At 47.1% G+C, this 11,426-nt stretch overlaps 1 protein-coding gene across 1 annotated transcript; it reads left to right on the top strand.

Moving 5' to 3' along the window:
* Positions 1 to 3: 3 nt before the first annotated feature.
* PSMD13 (proteasome 26S subunit, non-ATPase 13) lies at positions 4 to 10,963 on the top strand. The gene is made up of 13 exons (XM_061407622.1): positions 4 to 325; positions 1,178 to 1,256; positions 5,809 to 5,843; positions 5,925 to 5,980; positions 6,204 to 6,247; positions 6,431 to 6,517; positions 6,991 to 7,162; positions 8,147 to 8,226; positions 8,303 to 8,428; positions 8,802 to 8,864; positions 9,466 to 9,546; positions 9,788 to 9,904; positions 10,474 to 10,963. Exons 1-13 carry the CDS (start codon positions 231 to 233, stop codon positions 10,567 to 10,569), a joined length of 1,131 nt encoding a protein of 376 aa, XP_061263606.1. The 5' UTR covers positions 4 to 230; the 3' UTR covers positions 10,570 to 10,963.
* The last annotated feature ends 463 nt before the right edge of the window (positions 10,964 to 11,426 follow it).

Below are 11,426 nucleotides of genomic sequence, written 5' to 3'. Positions count from 1 at the left end.
TCAGTAGCACGGCCAGCCTCGAGGGGAAATTCGTTACAAACCCCGGAGAGAACTGGCTCCAAAGCCAAGAGGCTCGGTTACTATGACAACCAGCCGGCGCCTAAAGCTGAGCATAGAACTCCCAGCTTGCCCCGCGTGACGCAGCGCCGGAAGTGAGTGAGCACTTCCGGCGGCCTCCCCTTCGCCCTGGCGTCTCCGCGGTACTCCTTTCCCCGGTTGTTCCTGCAGTCATGAAGGACGTACCCGGCTTCTTACAACAGAGTCAGAGCTCCGGGCCCGGCCAGGCCGCCGTGTGGCACCGTTTGGAGGAGCTTTACACCAAGAAGTGAGCGCCGAGCCGAAGGGCTGTGGGCCTCCTGGGATAGGAGAGCGACAGAGGGGACGGGGTGGGCCTTGATCTTGGTGGACTGAGGGCGCTCGGACCCGTGTGGATTGAATGGAGACAAGCTAGACAGAGAAGGTGTGCTGAGGGACCCGGAAGGCAGGACCGAGGAGGGAAAAGGGTGACATCCCACAGGACTGAGGAGGAGAGCCAGACTGGGTTTTGGGATCTAGCGTTTACTGCCTTCTGGACCTGTGACTGAACAGATACCGATATCTTACATTTAGCCTTGTCATAACCTACTGTTATTTTTCTCTATTAGCAGATTTTGAGGGGGAAAAAATCTTGGTTTTTGGCAAATAATTGCTTGTGTAGCCCTTTGTACTTGTAGTGCATTTTACTTGCATTCTTAAGACTCTGGTTTCAAATGCGCTATGTCATTGTTTTAGAGATTTTCTGTATTAGCTCCTTCATCCTATTCATAGATGAGGAAACTGAAGCTCAGTTTAAGCTCCTTCCCTGAGGTAGTCAGCTACTAAGTAGAAGAGCCAGAATTTCAAATTCCATACATATGATTCCAAACTTCTTGTTTCCAGTCAAGGCTTGCAGTAACCCTTTGAGGTAATCTAGAAAGATGTTCTCCATTTATAGCTGAGAAAAGAAAGTGATCTCTCAGTGACGTAACCATTGAGTGGCAGAGACAGGGGAAGAACTAAGCTTTAAAAAGCATGTGCTCTAGCTTTCTTGTGGTAAACATTAGAGACGACGAGTGTTGTTATCTGATAGGACCATCGAAGGTGACGGCGTCTGTGACTGGCGTTAGGTTGTAGGTCTCAAGAGCCTTGTGTTTTTCAGGTTGTGGCATCAGCTGACACTTCAAGTGCTTGATTTTGTGCAGGACCCCTGCTTTGCCCAAGGAGATGGTCTCATTAAGGTAAATGATTTGCCATGCCATGTCACAGTATTTAAATATGCTCAGGTACTTTTTAAAAATAAAAGGTGGACTTCTCAATTATATATATATATGTCTACTCAGCAATCACTTTATGTCAGGTACCATTCTGAGTGCTTTACACATTTATTCATCTACTCCTCATAACAACATTGGTAGATTAGTACTACTGCTGTTCTGTTTTTCTTATGTAGAGGCAGACACCAAGAGCTTAAGTGACTCGTCATAGACCACAGCTGATAAGTGACAAAGGAAGATTCAAACATAGCCATTCTAGCTTCTTCTAGAATCCCAGCCTTGTCGACATCGCTGCTTGTCGACAGATGTCACAACCGCCACCGCTCCTCTTCCCTCCCCCACTGACTCTGCTTGTTTCCCCCAGCACGGTCCTGGACGGCGTGGAAGACGCGCTTCACTGGGAGTGGGAGGCTCAGTACCACGGAATGCTGCTTAGTACCATGCTGCCTCTAATAGAGCCTTGTAGAATTTTGTCAACAGAAAAACACACTCTGCCGGAGCCTTTCCCAGATCCCCTGCTTTCCACCCCACAAACCCCTCCCTTTGCCCAGATTTGTATACTGGTAGACTACTGACTCGGAGAAGGCAATGGCACCCCACTCCAGTACTCTTGCCTGGAAAATCCCATGGATGGAGGAGCCTGGAAGGCTGCAGTCCATGGGGTCGCTGAGGGTCAGACACGACTGAGCGACTTCACTTTCACTTTCATGCATTGGAAAAAGAAATGGCAACCCACTCCAGTGTTCTTGCCTGGAGAACCCCAGGGATGGGGGAGCCTGGTAGGCTGCGTTCCATGGGGTCGCTGAGAGTCGGACATGACTGAGCGACTTCACCTTCATGCATTGGAGATGGAAATGGCACCCACTCCAGTGTTCTTGCCTGGAGAACCCCAGGGACGGGGAGCCTGGTGGGCTGCCATCTATGGGGTCGCACAGAGTCGGACACGACTAAAGTGACTTAGCAGCAGCAGACTACTGACTTGATGGACATGAGTTTGAGCAAACTCTGGGAGTTGGTGATGGACAGGAAAGCCTGACCTACTGCAGTCCATGGGGTCACAGAGACTTGGACTTGACTTGAGTGACTGAACTGATCTGGGACTACTCTTTGAAATCTTTCCTGATATCTTTCTCCTTGATGCCTTTCTCTTGGATTCTGAATGAATCAGAGGTGTATAAATGCATTGGAACTGAAAGCTAGTTTGTAATGATTGTTTCAGTTATTTGCTTTAATGGTACTTATAGTGAGGCTTACCACTTTGACATTCCACCATCTGGACTTCTAAGGTTTTCTTGTGGTTTATGTCTATCGGTTTGACATTTTACCACTCAAAGGAACTTGTAACCTTCTGTAAGCCTGGAGATTTTGCTGGCCATGCTATCTTCTGGATTATGTGAAAAAATGATAAATTAGAGCTGTCTCAATAGTTATTCCCTAAGGTTCTATATCTTAGTAGTGGATAACTCATAACTGCTCTTTTTTTTTTTTTTTTTTTTGCTCATTTCTATTGTTTGGTTTCTTATCTTCAAATCACTTTCACCTCATAGCAAAATATTTGCTCAGCCTCTTGGGAATGTGACATCATATTTAGGTCAGTAGATTTGTTTGCTATTTCCTTGGACAAAATAAAATTATTGGGCCCCAGCCCTCATCATTCTCAGATAGATAGTATTGATAAAAATGCAAATTAATCATCAAAAAGGAATAGGGGGGGTTTATTTGAGCCAAATTGAGGGTTATAACCTGGGAGACAGACTCTCAGAATGCTCAGAGAACTATGCAACATGTTAGGGTAGAAACCAAGCCCCGGTCAAAAGCACAGTCATACACATGTGAGACACAGGGCAGTGCGTCAGAATGACGTCCTGATACTTTACATGCAGTCCATCAAGGATGCACGGCCAGGTAGGGTCATAGACAGAGAGCAGCAAGTCCCCTTGACCACTACAGAGCTGGAAAAACACGCCCTTCACTTAAGAAGTTACATTGTGGGAAGAAAGGAAGCATCGGTGTTTGTGGTGGAGCAGGCGCCCTAGTGCAGATGCACAGTGCAGATGAGGGGGCAGGAGGCCCAGAGCAAGAAACGCACGTGTGGTTTTTCTTGTCCTGCTTAAAAATATGAATTGTTTGTATTCTTTATTCAGTTTTAAGTTTATATATTTTAGTGTTTAATATAAATTTATTTCATCAGTAGTAGTCATGAATTTTCAGTCCCCAGAAATAATTTTGACTTTCTAGACTTAGTGAACTTTTTGCCTTAGAGAGCTTTTTTTTTTTTAGGTAATTTCATAAATCATAACATATCAGAGAAGTTGAAACACTCCCTCTTAATGATAAAGGTATCTTTCAAATTGTTGTCTGTAATGAAAAATCCACTTTATTACATTGACTCTTTGCTAGGTGCCTGATATGAATATCTAACTGGCTGCTACAGGTTCGTTTTTCCCCCTAAGTTTTATTGAGAAATAATTGGCATCTATGGACATGAGTTTGGGTGAACTCCGGGAGTTGGTATGGACAGGGAGGCCTGCCGCGCTGCAGTTCATGGGGTCACAGAGTCACACACGACTGCGCGACTGAACTGAACTTTGTTTTAGTTTAAGGTGTCCAGTGTAATGATCTGATGTACATATGTATGCAAAATGACCACCACAGTGAATCTAGTTAGCATATCACCTCACATTGTTCCTGATTTGTTTTTCTTGTGATGAGAACTTGTGAAATCCACTCTCCTAGCAACCTTCAGGTGTACTGTGCGGAGCGGTTAGCTGTCGTCGCCGTGCTGTGCGCTGCACTCCCCAGGACTTAGGTATCTTATAGACAGGAGTTTGCGCACTGACCTGTTCCACCTCCACCCCTGCTTCTGGCAGCCACCATTCTGCTTTCTGTATGAGTTAGCTTCTTAGGTTCCACGTGTAAGTGAGGTTAAATAGTACTTGTCTTTCTCTGACTTATTTCACTTCACATAATGCCCTCAAGGTTCATTTGCGTTGTCATAGATGGCAGGACTTTCATTTTTTAGGCTGAGTGATAGCCCATTGTGTATATGTATTAACCACATTTTGTTTCACAGAGACATTTCCATTTTTCAGTCTTCATACCCAGGGGAACTTTAAATGCTCCTTAGCCAAAGTTGACTTGTCTGAAGGTTCCCTCTCCCAGCTTTGCCCATACGAGGCACTCCCTTTGCCACCCTGTTGCCCAGCTGTGAGCTCAGAGGTTGTCAGCAGCTCCCCTCTGTGTGACCTGCCCACACTGAGCAGGTCTGCAGTTCACTTGCAGATTTCTCAGACACTCTGTCATCCTCACTGCCTTTGCTCCTGTCTCTTCTGTCATGACTACTCATGGCCTCAAGCTGTTCTGTTTCCTCAGTCCTTTTCCTTCCCGTCCTCTTTGCATCCAGCCATGTGTATAAAATACAAATGTGGTTGTACGTGTCCACTGGTATAGCTTTGACTTTAGGATAGAGACCAAGGCCCAGTCTCTGTGTCCTTCTGAAGTACTTCTAAAACATAATGCAGTTATTTCTTTGGTGCTTTTGCATATGTTTGTTCCTGTCTGGAATGGTGTCCCAACTACCCCGTCTACCACATCAAATTTGTCCACCTCTTACTGCTCTTCATTCCTTAAGGCTCAACTATCAGTTTCTGAAATAACCTTGGCAATCTCTTTCATGGGCTAATCCAGCTGTGTGCTTTTTTTCCTTGCTTTGTAACTCACAGTTTGTTTCCAAGTCTGGCTTCTCCACTAGGCCAGAAGCTCCTCAGAAGTTCGGTTTTCGTCTGACACATTCTGTGCTGTAGTACTTAGTAAACAGTCTCAGTAAGTGCTCAAGTGTTTGCTGAGTGACTGTGATACTGGATAATGGGACATAATTAGCCTGCAACTTTCTGACTTCTGTTTAGTTAGTGAGCCTTTCAAACGGATAGTCTGTTTTATTCAGAGTACTTTGGAGGACAAATAGATGAGTTGGTCCTTGGGAGAGTCTCATGGGACAAGGTTCTAATTCTAAACGCTAGGGAAAAAAAAAAAAACTCTAGCTTTTTTCAGTAGTTTACTGGTGATCGTTTTTAAAATCATTTATCTGTTTGGCTGTGTCTGGTCTTAGTTGTGGCACTCAGAGTCTTTCTAGAGTCCTGAAGAATCTTTGTTTAGGAACACAGGCTCTCTAGTTGTGGCACAAGCTCAGTTGTTGCAACACATGGGCTTAATTGCTCTGCTGCATGTGGGATCTTAGTTCCCCAACCAGAGGTTGAACCCATAACCCCTGCGTTGCAAGGTGGATTCTTAATGCCTCGACCACCAGGGAAGTCCCTAGTGGTGATCATTTATGTGAGCTTAATAAGCCCCAATTTGGGTCTTCTGTTACTCAGCACATACTTAGGCAGTGCCTGCTGTGTGATGGGTATCATGCTAGTGTCTGAAGTCTTGATTTTGCAGAATGAAAGACATCCTAACCCTAACCCTAACCCTAACCCTAACCCTAACCCTAACTCTCCATGTTTTGGTTCCACAGCTTTATGAAAACTTCATCAGTGAATTTGAACACAGGTAAAATTCTTTTGTTTGTTTTTGTTTTTGAAAATGAAGACATTGATTTGTTGACGTTCAAAGACTGGGTTTTTATTTCAGGGTGAATCCTTTGTCCCTGGTAGAAATCATTCTACATGTAGTTAGACAGATGACTGGTGAGTCTCACTTTGTTTCATAAAGGAGCAGATCCTAATGATAATTAAAATGATCTCAAAGTATAAGTTAATTGAGCTTTTGGATTTCAATAGACATAAAATTCTGAGTTTTGTATTTTATGGTCTAAGCCTAAAGGTTATCCCACCTGTAAAGATGGATACTTTACAGGTTCAACAAGACACTCTGTTGGCGATGCTTCTGACTTTGGTCTTTCTTTTCTAGATCCTAACGTGGCTCTTAGTTTTCTGGAAAAGACTCGTGAGAAGGTAAACGTGACGTCTGAGCCAGATCTTTTAAAACATGTGAATTACAGCCTGTGTCTGTGCCCACTGTTCACCACTCTGGAGACCAGTGTGTCCGTAGTCATGCACGTTAAGTCAGTGTGCAGACACCTTCCTTGTTACTCCACTGCCCACACTTCTGAGGTCCCTCATTTCTGATGTCTTTAGGTGAAAAGTAGTGACGAGGCGGTGATCCTGTGCAAAACCGCGATTGGAGCTCTGAAGCTGAACATCGGTGACCTGCAGGTTACAAAGGTGAGGTTGCCACAGTACAGATTGATGGTTGTTTAAAACTGTAAGGGGGGAATCCTAATGCTCCTCTTCGTTTATTTTTAAATAATTTTAAGTTACAGGAAAGTTGCAAAATAGCACAGAAGACCCTCCTTTGCCCTCACCTCAGGTTGCTGTTCACATCGCTCCTCTTTGCCCCGCCATTCTGTGCTGTGTGTGCGCGTCTGTGCTGTGTGTGTGTGCGTGTAGGTTCTTTTTTTTTTTTTTTTTTCCAAAGCCACTTAAGAATAAGTTGCTAATATGATGCCTGTTACCCTTAAACAGAGTTCTCTCCCTTGTGAGCACGTACGTCCAGCAGGATACCACACAGGATGAACTGAAGTTTTACATTTTAATGTAGCCAAATTTATCAGTCTTTGTGGCTTATGCTTTTCACCTTGTCATACGTCACTTGATAAACGTTTAAGTTAGAAAGCATTCTTGCTTCCTGTGTATAGGAAACTATCGAAGATGTTGAGGAAATGCTCAGCAACCTCCCTGGGGTGACATCCGTTCACAGTCGTTTCTACGACCTCTCCAGTAAATACTATCAAACGATTGGAAACCACGCGTCCTACTACAAAGACGCTCTGCGGTTTCTGGGCTGTGTGGACATCAAGGATCTGCCAGGTAACATGACCAAAGGGCTGTGTCACATGAGGAGCTCGCTCACATGACCTAGCAGTTGTGACATGCCTGAGGCACCTGATCTCAGAAATTACCCAAATGTGTGCATTTCTTCTAGAAGAAAGCCCATGTGCTCGGAAGCGTTGTTTGAGCCTTAGTTTTCGCATTTGTTTTCAGCCTTTAATTCGTTGACAGGGAGGCCGACCCTCACAGCCCCTTCACTGTCCCTGCTCCGGAACTGCTCCTTTCTGTGGTTTGCGTCACGGAGAGGCAGAGTGATGTGGACGCCTTGACCCCGGCAAGGCGCCGTGATGGCCCTGAACCTGGGACTTTAGTCATGAAGCAGAAGTGCTGCACCCGGGGCAGCAAATCGCAGACGTCTCCCAAGGGTTTGGGGGTGGAAGAAAACTGACCAGCGACTTTGGGGATAGTGCAAGAAACACGTGTTTACAAGAGAACTTCTACCCTATTTTAACATGCATTAGATGCTGCACAGTATACCATTGAAGCTAAGGAGCTCAGCAGCTCCTAAAATTGTTAGTGCAGTTTTAATTGCTACATTTCAAGAAAACTGTATTGGAAAAAGCAACTAATATGGTCAAAAGAATAAGGGGACAAAATGTAGGTTAATTCTAGTCAAAAGAGGCTAAACGTGGTGGCTCTAAGCTGGATAAGAAACCGTGCTGCTTCCACAGCAGGCAAGCGGGGTGAGGAGCACACCCCCCCAGGAAGAAGATATAATGAAAATACAAGTAGATTCACATACAGTTAGGTAAAAATAAGCAACGAATGCCTTTCCTACCAAAGCTGTATATATGGTTCCAGGTACAGTCTGAGTCAGTCCAGTACTTAAAACGAGATAACTGATGTTACGGCTTTGTAATATAACCATTACAGAAAACAGTTTGTTTTTTATGGGAGAATTCTGCGCAAAACAGAACTGAGTCTTAGGCCTGGAGTGTGACTGGAGCTGTGTTGCCGCCGTAGTGTCTGAGCAGCAGGAGAGAGCTTTCACGCTGGGACTGGCGGGACTTCTTGGCGACGGAGTTTTCAACTTTGGCGAGCTGGTACGTGGACCGGGGGCACAGCTTCCTGAGCCCGGGGAGGCTGAGCTGCTGTCGCCGACCATGTCTGTCCTCGCAGCTCATGCACCCCGTGCTGGAGTCGCTGAGGGACACGGACCGGCAGTGGCTGATCGACACCCTCTATGCCTTCAACAGCGGCAACGTGGAGCGATTCCAGACCCTGAAGACCGCCTGGGGCCAGCAGGTCAGTCCCCTGGGATTGGCTGTGCGCCTGGGGTCACTTTGCTGTCTCACCCTCACCCTTCCTGCCTTTGCTTGTGCCGAGAGTCCTCTCGAAACACCAGCATACGCCTTGTGGTCCTGCCCCCTGGTGTTCGTGACAGTGGCACAAATCTTACTTTGTGAATTCTTTGTCTTGGAAAATCCTGGGTCTTCAGCTAAGCACTCTTGTAATAATTTCCTGAGAAAAGTGAAGTTCGAATCACTTGAAGCTAATAATGAGCCTCAGTGATCTAAAGTGGGAAATATTGGGGCTGCCCAGTTTCTTTTTCTCTGTTGACGACTGTAGAAAGAGTTTCAAACCCAGGCTAGGTAACCGATGTTGCGTTGCTTTACAGCCTGATCTAGCAGCCAACGAAGCCCAGCTTCTCAGGAAGATTCAGTTACTGTGCCTCATGGAGGTAAGCAGACCCAGGGCCTACGTGGTGACCTAAGACCCTGCCGGGAGCCGTGGGGCCCTGCAGACGCTGAAGGCCCTCGGGGTGCAGCTTAAGCTGTGGTGGTGGTGGTTCTCCTGCCCCGCCCCCCAGCCACCTCTGCTCTTCCTCTGCCACCACTTGCTTTTTTAGTTTGTATTTGAGCCTTAGCTTGGGTGACCCCTGCTCAGGGTGGGACTCCCCGTCCACCTGTGCTGAGAGAACTGCGGCCTGCCTTTGCTGGTCTGCCCGCCCTCTGTCCTGCCCTGGAACGTAAGCTTCTGGACCACAGGCACTTGGTGTTTCTGGCTCGTTGCAGGGTTGCCCGCTCCACATCCAGCCCTGGCACGTGGCAGCCTCAAGTACTCGTGCAGGAAATGAGCAATGACTGTTCCAGAAAGTGACCATAAAGCCTATTGCACCTTCTTGTCTAAGAATGGGAATCTTAGTCTGAGTTAAGATAAGATATGTGACTAATACTAAGAAAATTTTAGTATCTGGAGTACTGATAAGGTCTATGTTTTCAGAGCAAGTATTGACAAAAATATCTTTATCAGTTCTCTGACGTACGAAAAACTTTTTTCAGATGACTTTTACACGACCTGCCAATCATAGGCAACTCACTTTTGAAGAAATTGCCAGAAGCGCTAAAATCACCGTGAACGAGGTATGTGGCTTAGACTCGGGGCTGCAGCCCAGAGCTTCACTGTGAACGAGGTATGTGGCTTAGACTCGGGGCTGCAGCAGAGCTGCTTCCTGGGCTCCGGACTGCGGTGTGAGCTCGCCGCCCCTAGGCTCAGGTCACAGAGACACTGAGCCGTGCTCCCCTCGTGTTTCACAGCTGGCGGGGTCCACGGGGATGTGCGTGTTGGCGCCAGAGTGTCTTACACAAGCCCCTCTATGCGCAGGTGGAGTTGCTGGTGATGAAGGCCCTCTCGGTGGGGCTGGTGAAAGGCAGTATTGACGAGGTGGATAAGCGGGTTCACATGACCTGGGTGCAGCCCCGCGTGCTGGATTTGCAGCAGGTAATGTGCTTGAAATACAGAGTTCACCTTCCTGGGTGTTTGGGGTTGTGTCTGTGCTGTCTTTAGTTTCATTTGGATGGAAGCCATTTAGGAATAAAGCATGGTTAGATGAGAGATTTCAGAGAATGAATTACTGCTCTATGGACTAAGGGCTTTTCAAAGAACCTAATTGAATGCCAGCTTGAGATCTGAACCCTGCGTTCAAAGCTTACTGTGATAGCGGTGCTAGTTGTGCCTGATGATGGCTTTTAATCTTAAAATTGGTACTCTGATTAAATATTCTTCTGGATCTGTGATTTGAGCTAAAATCTGTCTTATTTATATTTTCTGGAAATTTAATCCTCTGGATTTCCTCCATTCTCGCCTGTTTTCTTTCATGCAAGGTTTTCTTAATGTCTTTCTGGTAAAAATTGACTGAGACAATCCCATCTCACATACCCAGCTCCCCCAGCTCGGATGTCCTTTTTAATAATGCTGCCCTAAAGAATTAGATGGGCATTTAGGACTGCCCCATCAGCTGCTATGATTCCCAAGTGCCTTAACACGCGTGTGTCCTGGCTTGCACACAGATCAAGGGGATGAAGGACCGCCTGGAGTTCTGGTGCACCGACGTGAAGAGCATGGAGATGCTGGTGGAGCACCAGGCCCACGACATCCTCACCTAGGCCCCGGGCCTCAGCCCGTCCGTGGAGAGGTGTTGCGTGGCGGGTGGCCCAGGCAGCAGGAAGACCTGCGTTTAATCGGGGCTGGGGGTGGGAGTCAGTTTGGAGTATGGACTGTTCTTCCTGGGCCAATTGCCACGGAGGACTGTCATTGACGACGGAGCCAGCCATAGGCAAAAGCCTCCTTTGTGGATGCTGCTGTAGCCCTCAGTGGAGAAGGGTCACTGGGGCTCAGGTGAGGCAGCGGGAATGTGTGGGTACCTCCAGGAATGGGGAGGAAAACCCCTCACAGGTGGAGGGCACCCATTCCCGCACTGGCCTCCACTGCACCCACATGTGTGAATGGCTTCTCCAATGCAGCTTGAGGACGTTTCTGTAATAAATGCCTTGCTCTGTCCTTTTTATGGTTCTGTTTCCTTAGGCTTAGCTCCCAGGTCAAGCCTATGCCTGAAGTGGTTAAAAAGCAGGAGATGGAACCTGGTGGAAATTTGGCTTTGGTTCTCACTGTCTACTCTGAGAAGAAGGCATCCCTGACCACACTGGCCATGGGGCAGAGCCAGAACAGAGGGTGGTGGGCACAGCAGCCAAGGAAGCAAGTCCTGCCTGTATTGTTGCTCAGGGAGACGTGGTGTCTGTTTCCTTCTAATATGTGTCTTCCCATTGCCACTGAGCCAGCAGCTTCTGTGGCCCGAGTACCCCGATGCTGATAGGAACCAGCTTTCCGACAGCCCAGTCCTGGGCATCCAGGGGGCGTGGGGGAGGTGCATGATGCACATACAGAGAATCACCAGAGACGTGAGGAAAGAGGAGGGCTTTAATCTGATCTTCCTGTCTGTGCCAGGTGTGGGGCCCGCAGAGCC

Source organism: Bos javanicus, chromosome 29, assembly GCF_032452875.1.
Source record: "Bos javanicus breed banteng chromosome 29, ARS-OSU_banteng_1.0, whole genome shotgun sequence".
NCBI lineage: Eukaryota > Metazoa > Chordata > Mammalia > Artiodactyla > Bovidae > Bos > Bos javanicus.
This window is presented reverse-complemented; position numbering and strand designations above follow the sequence as displayed.